The sequence below is a fragment of the Uloborus diversus genome, chromosome 5 (genome assembly GCF_026930045.1).
Source record: "Uloborus diversus isolate 005 chromosome 5, Udiv.v.3.1, whole genome shotgun sequence".
In the NCBI taxonomy this organism is placed as follows: Eukaryota; Metazoa; Arthropoda; class Arachnida; order Araneae; family Uloboridae; genus Uloborus; species Uloborus diversus.
In genome coordinates, this window is record NC_072735.1 from 103,450,115 (window position 1) to 103,469,650 (window position 19,536).

A 19,536-nucleotide genomic window follows, 5' to 3' on the forward strand; every position below is an offset into this window, starting at 1 on the left:
TGGGAATTAGTCATTCTCCCTCCTACTCCGCGGCCCTGGTAAAAACTTTTGAGCTTTAAATTCATTTCATTTTCATTCAGTCATATTAATCTCTGACTTGTGTTAATGTTAAATCTACGAGATAAGTAATTTCGATTTTTATTAATCTTTTTTTCTGACTTCTTGTAACTAAAAATTAGAAATTAATTCAGAATCTGCATTAAAAAAAGAAAAGGTGCCATTTTTTTTCTTTTTTTTGTGTTGTAGTTATTGCTTAAAAAGGGGTTTTGAGCTGTTCAAAATTGAACGAAAAAGTGTTCATAAAATCAAAAATATCTTTTATATACATGTTATTCATCAAGAGCTTTTCGAACGAAATTTATTTGAAATTCATGAAATGACTTATTTTGCCTTGAAAAAAGGACTAATTGTAACTTAAAAACACGTGTATGTAGTAATCTGTAATTTCTGTGCAATGATATTTATTTTTTATTTTTAAGTGTTATTTTTAAGTATGTTTAAATCTACCAGTAAAGTCGTATAAAAGTAATTGATTTAATGATTGATGAAACAAAATTACTTTTTTTTTGTCATGAATATTCTATTGAACAATAATGAAAAATACCCTTTTTAATTTTCCTGTGGTGAATGTCGGTGTGATAATTGAACGAACTCTTTTCCAGTCTTCACCTTCAAGTGAGGCAACACTGAGATCAACAGAAGGCTCACCTGTTACAAAAGTCTGAAATGAAGTTTTGAAATTAAAAACTATAGAAACAAGCAAAAATGCATTTTTGCAGATTTGCGTTTTTTTTTCCATAAAAAATACAATGAAACTGGTGATGTGCCGGATCGTTGAAAAAGTAGATCCGCGGATACGGATGCGGATCCGGATCATTAGTGTCAAGATCCGCGGATACGGATCTCAATTTTTTTTTTACCCAATTCAACTATCCAAGAGTGAAATTTGTTACGGAAGGCATTCCCGTCAGAATAATGGCAGTTTCTTCAAAAAATGTCAACTGCGGCAAAAATATAATCAAGACTATGATTTACTCTAAAGAAATCTCCGTTAAAATTGAGAGAGAGTTGGAAGGAATGAGTCAGCGCTGCATTAATGCTTAGATGGAATGTGAAAAATTATTTCTAGCTTACTCGACAGATGTAGGTTACAGGAACAAGAGTGTAAAGCTGCTACTGGACAAAGCTAGAAATATTTTTTCCCATATTATTTCAGCATAAATGCAACGCTGACCCATTCCAACAAACTTCTCCGACCGACGAAATACAGAGCCGGGATATCTTTACAAACAGTAAATAGATAATTTAATCTCAGTTTTTTTTTTTTTTTTTTTTTTTTTTTTTGAAGGATGCCGAGAAAAACAAAAATGAAGAACAGAAACCCCAAATCGATAACGAAAACTAATATTAAATTAAAAATTAAAAAAATAACAAAACATGTCCCAGAGAGTCGACCTCATATTAAGATGAATTTATCGGGTCAGAACACACATTTGTTAACAAATATTAACTGACAGCAGGTAAAAATTTTAAATCATTGAGCTTTTTCTTCTTATCTTCCGACTATGAAATCGCAACCAATCACGCGTATAAAGGCTTAGAATTGCATTTAAAATTTACTTAACAATATTATAGCCCCTACTGTATATAAGTTGGATGTTTTAAATAAATATCAAACGCAGAAAACTTCGTTCTCTCAATTAGGGCCAACATGTTTAACGTACGGGTAAATTTTTACTACCATAATTGTGAAAAACGTTAAATCTGTTTTTAATTAATATCCCCGGTAGTTCTACAAAAACGAGGTCAAACTAAGAACACTTTCGATCAAGTCACCTTTTGAACGAAAATTGAACAATCAAAATCGGTTCATCTCTTTAGGAGCTACGATGCGGCAAAAAGACACACTGATACACACTTTTAAAACTTATTTCCCCTTCCTTTTTGCAACAAGGGGGGGGGGGGTACAGATTGGCTTCTGAAATGATACCTTATAATTTAAGTAGGGAATAAAACCTAATTTAAACGAAATTTAAGAGTCTTTTATTCAAATATTTAAAAATTTTTAGAACAGAAATGATCCGTTTAAGATCCGTCAAAAAGTAACGGATACGGATACGGAAACAGATCTTTATTTTCCCTCGAATATCCACGGATACGGATACGGATATCCGGAACATCACTAAATGAAACTATGAAATATCACTACATTAATCATAAACTTTACAAACAAATAAGGCGACATCAATTAAAAAAAAAACACTTTAACGAACATTAAAGCCTTCATCATATTAGAAATTAATTACATTTGATTTCCCTAAATAATTGTTGCATATTGTAAGATATAATTTTTTGTGTATTCGAAATTAAAACTCACTATATTCCAACCATTTGTCGTATGAATATATACTTTTTTACCATTTTAATGTCCGATTTTCAAATTTTCCAAAATCCAAAAAGTTTGAATTTTATTCGTTCTTTCCAAATAAAAATTAAAAAATGATTTTTTTTTAAATTTTTTTCGGAGATATTTTAGAAAGCGAATGAATAAATGCAAGTGCATGGGGAAAACTTAAAAAAAAAAATACCCGATCGATTTCGCTGCAAGGTTTACACAGTATTTGAAACAATTGAGTTGTTATAAAATTCTGAGGACAAAAAAAAAAAAAACACAGTCAATTTTTTAAATTAAGAGTAAGTATGTGTTCATGTTTAGTCAGTTTTTATATAAACAATGAAACATTTTTACGTCAAAAGGATATTTTCTGGCATAGATGAAATGTGTGTATATGCCTTCATTTCTCTTCTCTGTCTCTTTTTTTCTTCTATTTAAGTTCGTTAAAGAGATTGAAGCGTACTTTTTAGGCATAATTCTCTTTTGTAGTCTGAAACTTTTAATCTTAAACATGTTAAAAGTTCGGTAAATTGATGAACACATAAAAGACTCAACGGCAGTTTGTAATTGATTGAATTTCAATCTTATTCTTTTTCTATTTGTTAAAACTGATTTTTAATCATTAAGTTTGAATGTTTTTTGAGTCGATGGTGATTTTTGACGCAAATTAAAACACGATGCCAAGCTTCTGGATGTGTTCTTGTTTATACATAACACCATCTTAAAGTATGGTGCTTTTGACTATTTAAAGAAAAAAAAATATCATTTAATTGTATTGACGTCTATTTAGTTTAAATTCATTTGTTTCTTTAAGTATCAAAATGCTCTTTAGTATGACTGCATTTCATAATTAAATTAAAGAATGCACCCAGTACTTTGTAACTTACTTTTTTAAATCATTATATCATAAATTTTTTCTTAAACTAGACATGACTACAGTAACATCGACTTGCCAGTAACATTCTTTTTTTTCCTGTCTAATAAGAAAGTTACATAGAAAATGAGATGCCAGTGTTATGATTCAAACTTTCGAAGCATCACATTCCTGTAGATTGGAATATATATTTTTTAGGTTTTTTGCACATCAATATGTTTAGTTTCAGATAGTTTCACCGCACTTTTTTTTTTTAAATAATCTTCTCCTCTACCACACTAGCATGCCATTAGAGCTTACTCCACTAATCTAACTGGACACGAAATTCATCAAGCTAACGATTCAATTTAAACAAACATCTTTGTAAGCACTAAAGTAAATTTTGTAACCCCATGTAGTCGATCAACGTTTTCCACCTATTTCTGATGCGGATAACTTGTAGCTAATCCAGTTCTCGACTAACTCCTCAACATTGCAACGTATCTACCATCGTATTTACCAATCGTATCTTGTGATGGAGCTTGTTTTAATAAGTACGGCAGTGGTTTTTCAAAGGTGGATGTGCCAGCACTATCGCTGGCACTATAAGTAAACTACACACGGTAGTCCAGTCAATGAACACATTGTTGCGTGCATGGAATATGCGATAATTTTTGACTTCAGAATATTGTTAGGGAAGTTAGTAAGTATTCATACTAAAAGTCCCGCCCCTAGGGGGTGAGCTAAAGGAGGGAGGAAAAGTGAAAAAAATTTTTGGGTTTTTCTAGAAAATGTCGAAAACGGTGGAAAAAAACGCGTTTAAAATAAAATTTCAAGCTAAATAAACTTCCAACGAAAATATCTATACATATTTGTCAAATTTCCAGTAGTTTTCCGGGTATATGTTATGAAAGTCGATGATTTTCGGAAAAATTCTCTCTTTTTGTCGAAAATTTGCTCTTAGTGCCTCCCAGGATCAGTATTCACGAAAATTCTTAAAACAAAATTGTAGAGCTTTAAATTTCCTTCAATTTGATATGGTGTTTTATTATGTTTTATTCAACCAATCAAAATTTACCGAATTTCAAACACGCACTTTCATGGCAAAAAATGGAACACTTGCCATTCACAAATTTCAAACTTACTTAAAAGGATCGCGCAATTCCTCTTTCCTCAATGAATTCGACAATCCTGGTGGACAATGAAGAGGTTTTGTTGATTGCTACAACACAAATTATGTTTAAGGAGCAGTCTTGAAATTGTGACTTTTTAACAAGGGGGAAGGAAAGAGTAAAAAGTGTGACAGCAAGCATTTTTTAATACAAATATTTTTATGAAAAGTAGCTTGTAAAACGAACTTTGTGACAAGGGGGAGAGGGGGTTAAAAATGTTGAAAAAAAGTGTGAACGCCCTTTACATATTTACATAGGATTCGGACGAAGATTTGCAAAATTAGTTGTATGCACTATGAATTGGTGGACTGAGGACTTGCTCAAAGTCAGCACTATACATAATGTTAAGGAATAACGACATTGATTTCGTTTAATTCGAATTTGTTGTTACTGAGTATACCTTGTCTACAAAACTGTTAGGCAAAAAGAGACAACTGTATAAACCATATGGACATCAATGCCAGTTAAAAAATTGGAACGACGGCCAAACAAGAAGGTTTCTGTCCAACTTTCATTGTAACAGTAAACTGACAAATTCGCTATTGATGAAGCTGTTGAAAAACGACAAATACGCTCTGAGCTTAAGGTTATGTTGACGTTGATATTGCGAAGACGACTAACATCAGATTGCAAAATTCTTCGGTAGCTATCATTTGAAAGGAAGTCCTCCTTGTTGTTCTCTTGACATCCAAACACACAACTGATCACCACATTTTGCTGTAAAAATTTATCAGAAATCTATAATCATACAACATATATCTATAAGGTATATATCAACAATTCTTCTCTTCCTGAATCCATTGAAGCTGTTGGGGTCATATAAACTCTCATGGTATGGTGCTCTAGCCGCAGAAAAGTCCCTCAGCGAGCTCCGTTACAGATCATATATCAAAGTAGCTGAAAACATCAAGACTGATCTCTAAATTTGCCCTACAAACAGGTACAACTGTGGTTAGAAACTTAATGGTAAAGTACTGGATTGGGGGTTTGTTAAAGGAGGAATGACCAACTCATGCTAAAACTCTCGGAATCGGATAATGTTCCTGACGGAATCTTGAAGATTATTTTGACCAAATGCTTCAAATCATCTTTAAACTAATCTGTCGCAAGATTGCACTGCAAGGGCAGTTGCAACAACGGAATCAAAATATTTATCCTGATCGAAGAGAACGATGATAACATCAATACATTACCAATTTCTTAGAACCCTTCCGCCTCAGAATAAAACCAAGATGTCACCTTAAAGATGATATTTTCTTTTTCTAATCAGTGTCAGTCCATGTTGCACTTTCAAAATATGATTAGTAAACATGTAATAAAAGCTAAAATTACTAAAAGGTGCTGCTGGTCAGCTGCATTTAATTTATTTCTATTATTAAAATTTTCATTATCATGCCATAGCGTCACTTATTCATTTCAATAAGAATAACGAATTTGAGTACATGCTAAAGCTTCCTAGTTTTGACTGCTTGTCACCTGAGTGTCAAGGTGATAGGGCAAGGTAATACGGGCATAGGCTTCGTATTTCTTTGGTATCTGGTTTGAATCTGCAGTTCAAGTGTTCAGCCGGTGGATTTTCAAGGAACAAAAAGCTGTCAGGATCCTTATTACATGATTGCTGCACAAGATCCCTTGAGTGTCTGCTTGGAACAGACACTCTGAGACAGTAATAACGAGATAATTCTTTTTTTTCCGGAAAAGAATTGGTTTTTAAGAATGCATATCTATAAAACTACTGGAAATGCGAGATACATGCATGAAAACAATTTCACAATAAATTTACTAAACTTTCACTTTTGCTCGGAAACACGTTTTCCCTACCGTATTCGAGATATAATCAAAAACCACAAAATTTGACTCCCCCTTCCCACTTTTACACCCCTCCACACAAGGTTCGAGGACTTTCAGCATGTTTACCTATTACGTATTTCTAACAAATTCAGTACTGAGGAAATGCTGACTTTCTGCTTTTCCACGGTTCACTTTCGTTAAACAATGCCATGCGTATGGAGCTAATTCAAACTGCATTTACGTATTTCTGCAAACTCCGTCCAATTTCTTGGTAAGGGGATGTCCATAAAAGAGGTTACACTTTTTTTCAACATTTTTTGACCCTCTCCCCCTTTTTATAAAATATTTTTTATAAACATATTCGTATTTACACTGTTAAAAATGGGTATTCAAAAATAATGAAAATTTACTCATTTTTGAATACTTTCATTACTCAATATAGCTCCGAATCAATAAGGTTCAATTTTGAGAAACACATGTACTCATTTCATGACTCGTATTTCTCGTATGTTTGTATTTGATGCCACATTTACTCATTTTTGAATCAATTGTATTCAAAAAAAAAAAAAAATGAATACATTCAGAGTTTCATTTTTGAATAAATTTTTTTTAACAGTGTAAAAATGCTTGATGACACATTTCTAACTCTTTCCTTCCCCCTTGTCACAAAGTCATTATTTCACGACCCTGAAACATCAATTGTGTAGTAGTAATTCACAAACAAATCTTTATTGTCCATCAGGATTGTCAAATTCATTGAGGAAAGAGGAAGTGCGCGATCCTTTCGAGTCAGTTTGAAACTTGTGAATGGCCATTTTTTGCCATGTAACGGCGTGTTTGAAATTCTGTAACTTTTGATTGGTTTTATAAAATATAACAAAATAGCGTACCAAATTGAAGGAAATTTGAAGTTCTACTACTTTGTCTTGAACAATATTCATGAATACTGATCCTGGAAAGCATTAAGAGCAAATGCTTGAAAAAAGAGAGAATTTTTCCGAAAATCATCGATTTTTCATATTATATACCCGGAACATTATTGGACATTTGGCAAATATGTGTAGAAACAGTTTCGTAGGAAGCTTATTTAGCTTGAATATTTATATAAAACGAATTTTTTCCACCGTTTACGACATTTTCTCGAAAACCCCAAAATGTTCTTTCCCCCTCCCTCCCACCTTTAAATCATCATAAAGGGTCGGGGACTTTTAGTATAATTACTTACTAACTACCCCTAACAATATTACGAAGTCAAAAATTATCGCATATTCCGTGCATGCTACACACCTGTTTTGAGTACTCATTGACTGAACCAATGGCTAACGTTTTTTTTTTTTTTTTTTTTTCTGTTTTTCAGAACGGTATTACATTATGCGAACTCTTTAAAGTCCAGAAAACGTAAATCTTAGAGTTCATGTCATCAAGTAAATTAAAATGCACTTTTTCAATAATTACTATATCCAAAGAACTATTATATAAAAATTGTAATTAAAAGATTCAATGACAACTGTTATTGTGCATAAGAAACAAGTACTCACTCTGCGATTTGGGAACATATTAAAATCTTTTACTAAAATTTTTCTTAGTAATACTGGATCAGCAACGGACAGTACCGGACGAGATCCTTCAAAATGCCTACAAAAAAGAGCCTTTGTCTTTTTTTTTGTTGTTGGTGAAATAAAACATGAAAGCAAAGTCTAGGAAATGTAAAAAAAATTCTTACCCATACACTTCTCCATATTTCTTATATCTTTCTATTTCGAAAACATGGAGAGACTACAATGAAACGTTAAAAACAAAATTAGTTTTAACTATAGATTGTCATATACCTTCAACTCTCGATAACTCGAAGTCCCAAGAGACCGGCTAAAACGTTCGAGTAATTGGTCGTTCGAGTTATGGGAAGTTTTCACATTAGTCTCAATAGTTTGGGACCCGATAAAAACTTTGTGGTAAAGGAATATTTGAGTTATAAGCTTCGCGGTATCGAGATTCAACTTAATAAAAGTCAATTATACTCCCGGAAAATATTTAATAGTAAAATTCTTTCAAATCACAAAGCTGTTCCGTGTCGAGTTTGCGCTAAAAGTTGAATCGACTTTATATGACTGTACCCACAAATGTTGGTTAATGTTCCTTTAAATTCATGATGACGTGAATCAGCTTTGAACTACTTATAGTTGTTTACTTTAACTTGAGAATTTTTTCAATGGTTAAAGAAAATGAAGCTATTTAACATTTCATAGATTTATGATTATTACGTGTCTGTGAAGAATATTGTATCATGCATAATTTCAAGTAATCTTGAGGAAAAAAAATCATACGAAAGTTTATTAATACAATGAATAAGAGAATAACAGAGTAATTTTCAAATTATGTGTTATGCACTAAACTCCCTTTCAGAGGAGGCGCTGTTGGGTAAGCCGTGGTGCAAAAAAAAAAAAAAAAAAAAAAGAAAAAGAAAAAAGGGTTTTGAAATTTGTTAAACAAATAGAAGTTTGTACATTTTTGAATGTTTCAAACACCTTAAACAACTGGTAAAACGGAGGAACGTCAACTAACTTTAACTCCTAAGGAAGTCTGTAGAATTGATTCGCAGAAGTTACATCACAAAGAAGATTTTGCAGAAAAAAATGGGTAATTGGTTCGTACTAATTGCTTCTCTTGTAGTCTTCAATGCAGAATAACTAAAGTGTGTGTGTTCAAAAGACTACAAAAAAAAAAAAAAACCGTTCCAAAACGGATTCTAGTGTACAATTACACGTACAGCCGTTATTTTGACTATTTACTCTAAAATTTGTCATTGATTCCAATTGACTTGCGATGAACTTGCAGGTACGTACGTTGTAAAGGGTGGTCCAAAGGTAACTTCCTATATGTAGGTATACGTTCTAAATTGTGATGATTTTTGAACAACGCAGTACTCACGGCTCGGCCGTCGTTACACTAAACTAATTTCAAACATATTGAATGGTAACAACCAATTTTTCTTTGCTGAAATTTATCTGCGTATTGCAAAATCCAAAAATAGCGCTCTAGTAAATGTTGTGTGACGAAAATTAGTGCTCTATAGAAATTCACCACTTTCCTTTTTTTTAAATTGAAATATTGTAAGTTTTAAAAGCTTCATGACGTTATTTTAAAACTGTTTACAAATTTTTCACTATTGAAACTCTTCAGTATTTTTTGGAATTAAGCCCACGTTACTACACATAGTAATCTGAATTGATTACATTCCCAATCACGAGTCGGGGATTTTATGAACAAACCGGTATGTTTGATGTAGATTGAATAATTTAGATATTTAATGAGTGCATTAGTGGTTATGAATAATCAGTGGTAAATTATATACAATTAACTAGTTTATTAAACTTAGCCTAACATATCTACTCCGCAAAACAGCGATTCTAGATTATCTGTTTCTAGGCAGATTGAAACTGTTCTTACGTATTGGCTACCAGAATGAAGAAATACTCGTCCCACACAGCATTTTAAACTTTTTTTTTTTTTGAAAAGCAATGCTTTGCACGCAATGTTTCTTTCTTTCTTTCTTTTTTTTTTTTTTGCTTATACTAGTATTAAAACTATGAGTTTTGAAAAATTCGATGAAATCCTCCTATTTAGTGTTTTTAGGCCGAAACTCATGCCCAAATCGACAATATTCGTCACATGTCAGTCGTTCCAGCACCATTTAAAGTTTTTTAACACTAGGATCAATTTGTGCAAGATAATTACCTATAAAAAATTTTAAAATTGGTTCACTGTAACCGTAACTATGAGCACTGCGTTATTTAAAATCACCTTAACCTTGAGCGTATGCCTTTAAATAACCATTACGAAAAGTCTGGTTCGATCGGTTCAGCAAATAGGCCGCTGGACTTCTCATGTAATCGGAGTTACTTTTGAGCCACCTTGTACTACTTAAAAAAAGAATAAAAGAAACATGCAATTTGATCAAAAAAAATGTCGTCGGAAAAATGAAAACAAAAGCTGCAAGTTGCAGAAAATGTCTTGTCGTATGATTTACTGTCAAATGAGTAATATGACTGAATCAATCAAAAGTATATTTTAAGGATATATTAGTAAAACAATAAAAAAGATTAAATTTAAAGGCATCTGTTACATAAAGTAACGTTTTGTGTTTAAAGTGAAAAAGCACTTAACTTCTTGAAATGTCTGCAATAAGATTGAAACTGCAGGTGAAAAAAAAAATCGAAAACGGTTGAGGACATACAATGCCAAGCCTTCTGTTTACCAGAGGTACTAAAAGAATGATAAAAGATGTGATTTGAAACATAGAAATTTAAAGAAAATGTCAATTTTTATTTTTATAGTGACAATTTCTTTTTTTGGGTGTTTTAAATTTTGTGTAATACGACGGTGATCTGGAAATTAAAGAACGATTTTGTATAGAAACTTTAATAACTGATACGAAGAAGAAAATCTTTGTTTACTTACTGATTGTTACTTAAGTTAATTTTCTACATAGTCAACGTTTAAATTTAAGTACACAGTTGCCGCCAAGCTGTTGAACCAGTCCTTAACAGTCTTTTTAAGTTCATCATCACTGACATAGGGCTTTCCATCCAAATTTTCTTTCCACTTGGGGAATAAGAGAAAGTCACTTCAGTGATTTGTCTAGTTTCTGTTGGTCGCAGTTTTCTTGCATTCAAAAATTTTATGACACTGCGAACCTCACACTTGACGGGATCATTAATTGTAACGGACATTTTAAAGTCGCACAGTTGAGCAATAACGGGTCGTAGGAAATCGCGGTTAATGCCAGACTGAAACGAAGCAATTCATAGGTCAATTATCACGCTGTAGCGAGGTTGGGGGAACGCACCAACCCGTCAACACAGAACGTTCTTTACTTTCTAGATGACCCACGCATTTTATATAGAGAAATAATTTTTTTTTACGAAACATAAAAAAAAAAAAAAAAATAACAACAGTAATAATTTTCCAAAATATATATACCTGCCTATAAGTTTCGAAGAGTGATCCGAATACTGGCCATGGTTTTACAAACGGAACATTTATTTCTTTCCAGTATTGATAGTGCCTTGTTGAATACCTAGAAAGCGTATTTTGTAAGTCGAAATAAAAACACCTTCCATGATTATCACTAGCAATACCGTTTTCCGAAGAAAACCGAGAATAAATTAAAACTAAATTTTCGTACTATTTTTTTTTTAACTACTATAAATTGAAATTCCACATATAATTTGGCAATGTTTTGTCCAGTACTTCACTCGCTAAAGAGCTCTAAACGACTCAAGTTGTGTTCGGGAACTATCAAAAGCAAATTTTACATGTTTTCAGCTACGAAAAAAAAAAAAAAAAAAAAAAAAAAAACTGGAGACACTACAGTTTTAAGTAACATTGCTCGTACTTGGAAGTAAAGTTTTCAGAGCATTTTATCAAAACCAAGAAATATGTATATTCAAATACACTATATTCAATACTTAAAAAGTTTCTGCTGATAAATTATCTTAATAAATACCTTGCTGATAAAAAAAGTCATTTTTTCTTTCAAAATAACTTTAAAAAGGGCAATTTTTTGAGTGTGTAATACTTTAATTTCTTAGGTTTTTGCTACTGATTCGTTTTAAGTTTCTGAGTTTCTGAATTACTTTTCTATTTTATTACCAACATATATACATTTCTATTATTTATCTTACTTTCTTACAAAATCCATTCCAAATTGAAAACCCAAGGGGGGAAAAAACAACTTAATATCGTGAAATTCCGGTAATAGTTTATCTTTATCTTTGATGAAGATCTATTTAGTTGATTACCCGTTTTTATTGATTTCAGCTGTTTTTGACATTAAATTTAATACAGAAAGGTGGATAAGATGTAAGTTATTGTTATCTTGCAGTGCATTTTTATACTTTCATAGAAAGATTTTTTACGGTCAGACATTAGTTTTCTTTTTCAAACTCTTCGGAAGTTAAAATTCTAGCTCATAACCCAAAATATTATATTTTTATACTAGCTGCATTACCCGGCTTTGCACGGTCTGCCTTGGAAATAAAAATTGTGTCAAATGACGTACATTCCAAAATCGGGCTTTAAAAAAAAAAAAAAAAAAAAGAAGAAAAAAAAAAAACAATATGCAAAATTTTCCTTCCAAACAACGACGACAGATATTAAAATACTTTCAAGAAATTAAAATGAGAAAGATGTATTTAAAAAGCGTAACCATGGAAACACAAAATAAAATGGGTTTAAGAAATTAAAATGAGAAAGATGGAAAGATACAATAGATTCAAAAAGCATAACCGTGAAAAAGCGAAAATAAAATGGTTAACAATTTGAATGGAGATGATATTTTTAGAACTTGATTTTAAAAGGCTTGTGACTTTTTCTCCTTTGGAGTCGGAAGCTTAGTTTTTCGACCATAGGTCAAGATAGATCTGAAGTAAAAAATCACGCTTTTTAAAATGATGTCAAAAAGAAAACTGCGGGACAATTCCTTCACTTTCTATTAATAGATTTAATGAAGAATGTAGTGCCTAAGTTTTATCTAAGCTTAAAAAAAATCGAGCTGAAAACGCGAATAATTCCCGCAATACTTAAGTTAGAGCATTGAAACAAATTGCGTAAAACGCGGGAAATTCCACCCTTTCCAACGACAAGTAATAAAGTAATTTTTCACCCCCATATTCGGGAAGTTGTGTCAAAATTGGGATTAAATTGGAATAAAAGAAGAACTACCCATCTTTTTTTTTCTTTTTTTTTTTTTTTTTTTTTGAACTGGTCTGCAAACCTTTCCGGTTTTAAAAGAAAGATACTGTGAAAATTTCAGCAAAATCGGCTCTGTAGTTATCGAGTTTTGCGCGTTCAAACAAACAGGCGCTTTTTGGAGACTTCATTTTATTTTATACTATGTAGAAATGCAACATTAAAATGATTTATTTACAATGGAAGAGTAAACAAATACCGGACATCTAATCATGGCATCCGGAAACTGCAATTACAGATGACAACGGTTGTTCTGTGTTTATTTGCAATTCTGGCTGTGGAGTAGGAATTTGAAGCTTCTTGAGGTGCGGTAATATTATAGGAGGTATGAGGCGTTTAGTATAAAACCCAGTTTAATGACGAATTACAAAAATGAGTGTTCGATGAGTTAAAAATAATGTTTCAATTTGATACTTCTCTTTCAATATAATAAGGTAAGAAGGCGATTTGGAACAAATATCCCTTAATCAGGTCTATAACCACTGCCAAAAATCCGTTTTATTTCAAATCCTGTGCAATCACTGCTCCTACGGAACGGCCACCGTCAAAACGTACTTGGTTAATTTCAACAGCGTAACTATAATAAAATGTTCATTCCATTCTGAATTTTTATTTTGCTGGCCAGGTCATTTCCTAAAATGGACATACCATACGACTTTAGTTGGAACTTATACTGTAAATTAAAAAATAAAAATAATAATAAGAGAGGAAAGTTTGATTTATTTTAAAACAGTTTTAATCAAAATTATTTTTTAATAGTTTGCTAATGAAAAAAAAGAAAAAAAAAATCGTACACTATATGCTACAAAACCAAAATTTGATTGAACTTGGAAACTTGAGTGGGAAAAGCGTGAAATGTTTTTTGTTTACATTGTAAAAACTTAAGTAGCGGGTTCAAGTGGTTTTGATACTAAAGGCTTCATATAATAATAGTGCATCAAGATTCATAATGCTGTAAAGGGGGGGGGGGGTAAATACAATCTTGTGCAAAATATATCATGAACGAATTAACAACTTATTGCAAAATAGAGCTGGCATAGAAAGATAAATTCATAAATGTAATTCAGTAAAAATTTACTCAATTCAAACATTTAAAAATAGAGTAATACATATTTACCAGCAATAAAACAAAATAAGAGCTATTCCCGCAAGAATTGAAGTAGCGACATTCCCAAACCCTAACGCTTCCATGGTGTTTTGAATTCGACAGACTTAGTGAAACAAGAAGCACAGTAAATAGGATGTCGGGAGTGACGTTGTCATTGCAAGGATCGAGTTCATTCCCGCCAATTGAGTTTTATCATATGGTTCTACTGAAGGTCATTTTATAGATACTGTTTCCTCAGATTTTCAACGCGTTATCATATCAAAAGCATTGACAGTTACGATTTCCGCGCGTAAAATAAAGTATTTTCTTAAAGCCCATGCTTTGGTTTTATCTTTCGTTCGTTGGTTCTCCGGTTTAATGGCATAAGTGTTATTTATAGGTGATATTTTGCCGAAATATTGATCATTTTATTTTATTTTTAAAGCGAAATGAAAAAAAAAAGGTAATAATAGTATTTTGGAGAATAACCTAAAAACATTTGAAATATTTCGCCGAAATAGTCACTGTTGTTCTTGTTGTTGTGTGCCAGCTTGGTTGGCAATTTTGGGGTGCGCTGCTTTACTTTTCCAACTGTACCGTAATTTGGTGTGAAGTCCGACTTCTACAGTACACGCATGCCATAAGGACCCGTTTATAGGGTAGGCAACCATTCACAGCACAAAAACACATTCACACAAAGGAAGTACAAGGACACGCGAGAGAAAGTACGTAAATGCCGGAGCCGGGATTCGAATCCGGATCTTCCTGTCGCAGTCAGACTTCTCTGACAACTAGACAATAAATACTGAAACGCAGTTTTAAATTTAGAAAAATAGTTGAAAAAATATGCTGCAAAATAATGTTGACTGAAAACAAAATACGCAAAAACACAAATGGACGCAAAAAAAAAAAAAAAAATAATAATAATAATAATAATAATAAAAACCACCGAGTTTAATATAAAAAAACTCATTTTTTCAAAAAAGAGAGGCAATTTCAGTTAAGGTGTCCCCCCCCCCCTTCCCTAAGAGTTTGTTTTGAAGTTTTGCATAATACTTAAAACAGTAGAAACCGCGTTACAACATCACGCCTAACGTGTTTTTAAATTTCTACTTTTAACCTTTACTATTAGAAAGAAAAATAATATTTGAAAACCGACACAGTTTTGCCCGTGGAGGCTCAAGTTATACCTAAGTGACGCAAGAAATACCTTTTACTGATTAGTTATATTTTATTTATTTATTTTTTTGTTTATGATAAACTCGATTAAAACATTAATTATTTTCATTCAAAGTAATTGCGTAGTATTATAGTATTAATCTACCATCATTTTACAAGCCCTTCACCTTTTTTTTCCCTCACCCTTTTGACTTTACTGCTGACAGGGATTCCCCAATAGACATGGCATAAAAAATATATTAAATCCTACTTCTTATTTTCAGTGAGAGAAATGCATGTGCAGAGGCTTGACTCTGAAAGAAATGACTATACTAATACAGTCGAACTCGATTATAGCGAGCCCTGATTTAACGTGAACCCGTATTTAGCGAGGAAATCAAAAATACTTTGTTGGTACAATGTTAATTCTATAGGAGCATAACTCGCTTTTAACGAGCTAACCCCGCTTAAAGCGAGCAATATTTTTGCAATTCATAAAATTTCTACTGACTTCCAGCTCAACTTTGCCTTTCTGGTAAATGTTCATTAATATTGCAAAGTAGGTGATAATTCATAAATCCTGAGAACAAGCGATGACAAAACTTTTTATAATTTGTGGAGTAAAGAAACATTTAAAAATGATATAAGTGTGTATATGTATAAGTCATTCAGACAGTTGAAGGCAAAGTAATCAACTTCTTTGACTGAAAAGAAGATGCAAATCAACTATGATTTATTTTTGTGATTTTTTTAATGAACTCTTTTTTTACGGGGACGCAAATACCGCAGTCCCTTTGCGCTCGTTATAAACGAGTTCGACTGTATAAAGACAAAAAACGAGCTATTGTGTGCATCACATGACTTCCTTTTACGCCAGTTTAATGATAATAGTGCTTTGGAGCAAGCAAAGAATAACTTTAAATATTTTTACTCCAAGTTTGTTCCGAACCGAAGCAAAAAAAAAACATTTTATGCAGATTAATTTTCCCAATGTTGGGCACTCTAATGTCAACTCAATGTGACTCTCAAAATATTGACAATAATGGCCAAAATGAAACCAAATTAAAAAAACCCGCCAAATTTGTTGCCAAGTTGGTGACAAAACTTGGCGACCAAACGTTTGGCGATATATCGCCAAGTGTTAGCCAAATTACAACACCACTTGAGTTTTCATTGAAATTAACAAAGCTTTCCCCCCCCTAAAAGCGTAAAAGACCCCCTTTGGAACATCCAAATGCAACCAAAAGGAGAGGTGCACAACTAGACCCCACTAGGAGTCAAACGTACCAAATTTCAACTTTCTAGGACATACCGTTTTTGAGTTATGCGAGATACAAACGCACATACACACATACGCACAATACTTGTACATACGTACATACTGACGTCACAAGAGAAAACACGTTGTAATTAACTCGGCAATTGTCAAAATGGGTATTTTGGGTGTCTATACATTCTTAGGCATATATCTACGTGTGGTTGGGTTGAGAAAAAAAACATTCATTCGGGGGCAAGCAAAATGGAAATTAAGGCCGATTTTTTGTGAAAATATTTTCGCGAATACAATATTTCCTTTTTTGTAACAGGAAGCAAAAAAGAAAGTTAAAACTGAAACTTTGCAACTTACCGGAAATTTCTCTGGAAACTTTCTAAAGAACTTAGAAGCCTCCCCAATTAGTAGCTTGAAGTAAAAACAAGTTTCAAGAGTTTAAAAAATGAAGTATTTCAACAATCTTCTTAGAAGCACAAGAAAATAAATTTTGATTAAACATCAAAGATAATGTTTCATTCTAATACAGATGTCCCACCTTTGTTCGATATTAAAATTTGAAAACATCTCAGTGCATATCAAATTCCCTTGGGATTTGACATGTTCTCGGATCCCTTAGTGAATGTTGTTATTCCATTACAGCGTAAGTTCTCTTACTTGTATGAGATATCCTAATATTACCTTTATTATCAGCGACGCTGTTTGCTTCTCTCTCCTGAAGCACTTAACATTCTAAACATGAAGCACACTCCGAATCTAAAGGATCTTTATTTTCAGATCCACTGAGAAATCATCTAGAGTTTAATGGAGATTTCTGTCCTCTATTATATGAACAGTGGTAAATAGGGTACTTTTCGTTGGGAAGAAAAGATAATGTTTATCCATATTACTTACTGTTACAGTGTTTTAAAAGTAGTCACTGCATTTTTTAATTTCTTACGCAAAGCTAGTCTTGAAGAATAGTGACCATATTTTGAAAGATTTTGCAAATCGCACAGTCAAATGCAAAATATTATTTTTCAGTTGTTATATGAGGCAGTGAGAAGCAAAGTAGTAGTGAGAAGTAAGTGGACATTTTTAAGTTTTGACAAAAACGCGTTAAAAGATAACATCCTAGGTAGGCTTTAATTGAATTTTTTTCCTAAATCAAGCTGTATACCAGGGCTACTAGGGCCAAGGTTGGCGACAAATTTGGCGATTTTTTTTTTCTTTTTTTTAAAATCTTGTTTCAATTTGGCCACTGTTGATGATATTTAGAGAGTAAACTATTGAATCACATTAAAATTGCAATAATGGGGAAATAACATTAAATTGGTGTAAAAGGAAGTCATGTGATTCCCACATCAGCTCGTTTAGTTACATTGTTTTTATCAACGCAATAATCATAATAGAAAAATTACAAAAAACTCTTTTTGTACCTTATGAAAAATGCATTACGATTAATTTAATTCATCTTACATATGATAAAGAATGTGTGTGTGTGGCACGCAACCTAAAAAAACAATAATGCCTTGAAATATGCAAATTAGTTTACAAATGTAGCCCCCTTCTCTCGTATGCTGCATCACTGATATTCTGATATAAATATAGAATAACATCACCAGCAACAGACAAGGGTCCAGTAACACGCAATCGTAAGTTTGGATTTTAATTTTTAGAATTTTAGGCGGATAAAACTTATGTTGCAGCTACCCATTAATATGGTGCAACCATTTAGTCTTATCAGAGTGAATTTTATGAGCCAGTTGATATTTACGAGGCAGTTGGTGGAAGGTTATGAACACATCACGAGGTCTGTCGGTGTTTCATGTTAATTGGATTTTCATATGATTTTAGATCTAAAAATCAGGGGGCGTAGCTAAGGGGGGGGTTTTTGGGGACAAAACCCCCCCCCCGAAAAGTTAGTCTCAAAAAAAAAAGAGAAAAAGAAGAGAGAAGAGAAAGAAAAAAAAAAGAGGAAAAGGGAAAAATTCCAAGCGATTATATATATATATATATATATATATATATATATATATATGTGTATATATATATATATATATATATATATATATATATATATATATATATATATATATATTATATGTATATGTATATTATATATGTATATATATATATTATATATATATATATATATATATATATATATATATATATATATATATATATATATATATATATGTATCAGGCTTGGTTTAATCAAGTGTTTCTTGCATAATCGTAATTGTAATCTAAGTTTAGATAATCGTAATTTTGTTCCATAATCGTGTAATCCCGACTTGCTGAAAGTGAAAACTTTCAAGTTGCGTTTCTACAATGCTATGCAGATAATGGGATCTGGACTGAGGAAAAGATAAGACTTCAATAGAAACGTACAAAGGACTAGGCAGCAGAGCCTTTAGGCCCTGCTGTTAAAAGGGCTCGTTGGCGAAGGGTCATAAACATGCCGCATCTTAGTGGGTTTTGTACCCTGTAGGTGTCATTGTCAGGAACGCGTCCCCAAGTTGGATTGGTCATCAATTTTCCTTTTCATCTGTGAATGACAGACAAACAAGCGGAGCTACCGCCTCGGAAAGAGAACAATATCAACAGTGCTGTACGAACACATGTTTTCGTTTCGACAAAGTTCTAAAAAAACAGTTTTATGCCTTTGGTGTTTTTTTTTAACTTTCATTGGCGGAAGAGGAGGAATTTTGTCAAAAAAAGAGCGAATTTGGATTTGCACTTCATTGCTCATTCACACGCACTATCTTAGCGGTTCTTTGATTTTTGTGATAACATCACTCTGGTAAGTGATTTTTCAAAATATTTTCACATCTAATTTAATCTTAAATTTATGCTTTATATTTCAATGCTGATACTTTTTAAAAGGTATGATTTTAAAAACATTTGTTTCAACCTTTGTAAAAACATTTTTTTTTGAAACTGAGATATAAAAATATCATTATAAAATGCTTATGCATGTGGGGGGAAAAAAATGCCTGGAAATCATAGCAAAACTTATTATACTCATTTTTACTTTTTAAAGTGCTTTCCAATTATATTGCTTTGAGAGTGTTA

At 32.2% G+C, this 19,536-nt stretch overlaps 1 protein-coding gene across 1 annotated transcript in view; it reads right to left on the reverse strand.

The window, feature by feature from the left end:
• Positions 1–14,186, reverse strand: part of LOC129221989 (cytochrome P450 3A8-like) — a 37,018-nt gene extending 22,832 nt beyond the window's left edge. The window contains exons 1-5 of the mRNA XM_054856398.1: positions 14,079–14,186; positions 11,192–11,288; positions 7,935–7,987; positions 7,750–7,846; positions 605–721 (exon numbers count right to left, since the gene is read on the reverse strand). Coding sequence (XP_054712373.1) covers positions 605–721; positions 7,750–7,846; positions 7,935–7,987; positions 11,192–11,288; positions 14,079–14,152 — 438 coding nt within the window. The 5' untranslated portion in view covers positions 14,153–14,186. The remainder of the gene's footprint in view (positions 1–604; positions 722–7,749; positions 7,847–7,934; positions 7,988–11,191; positions 11,289–14,078) is intronic.
• Between the last annotated feature and the right edge of the window lie 5,350 nt (positions 14,187–19,536).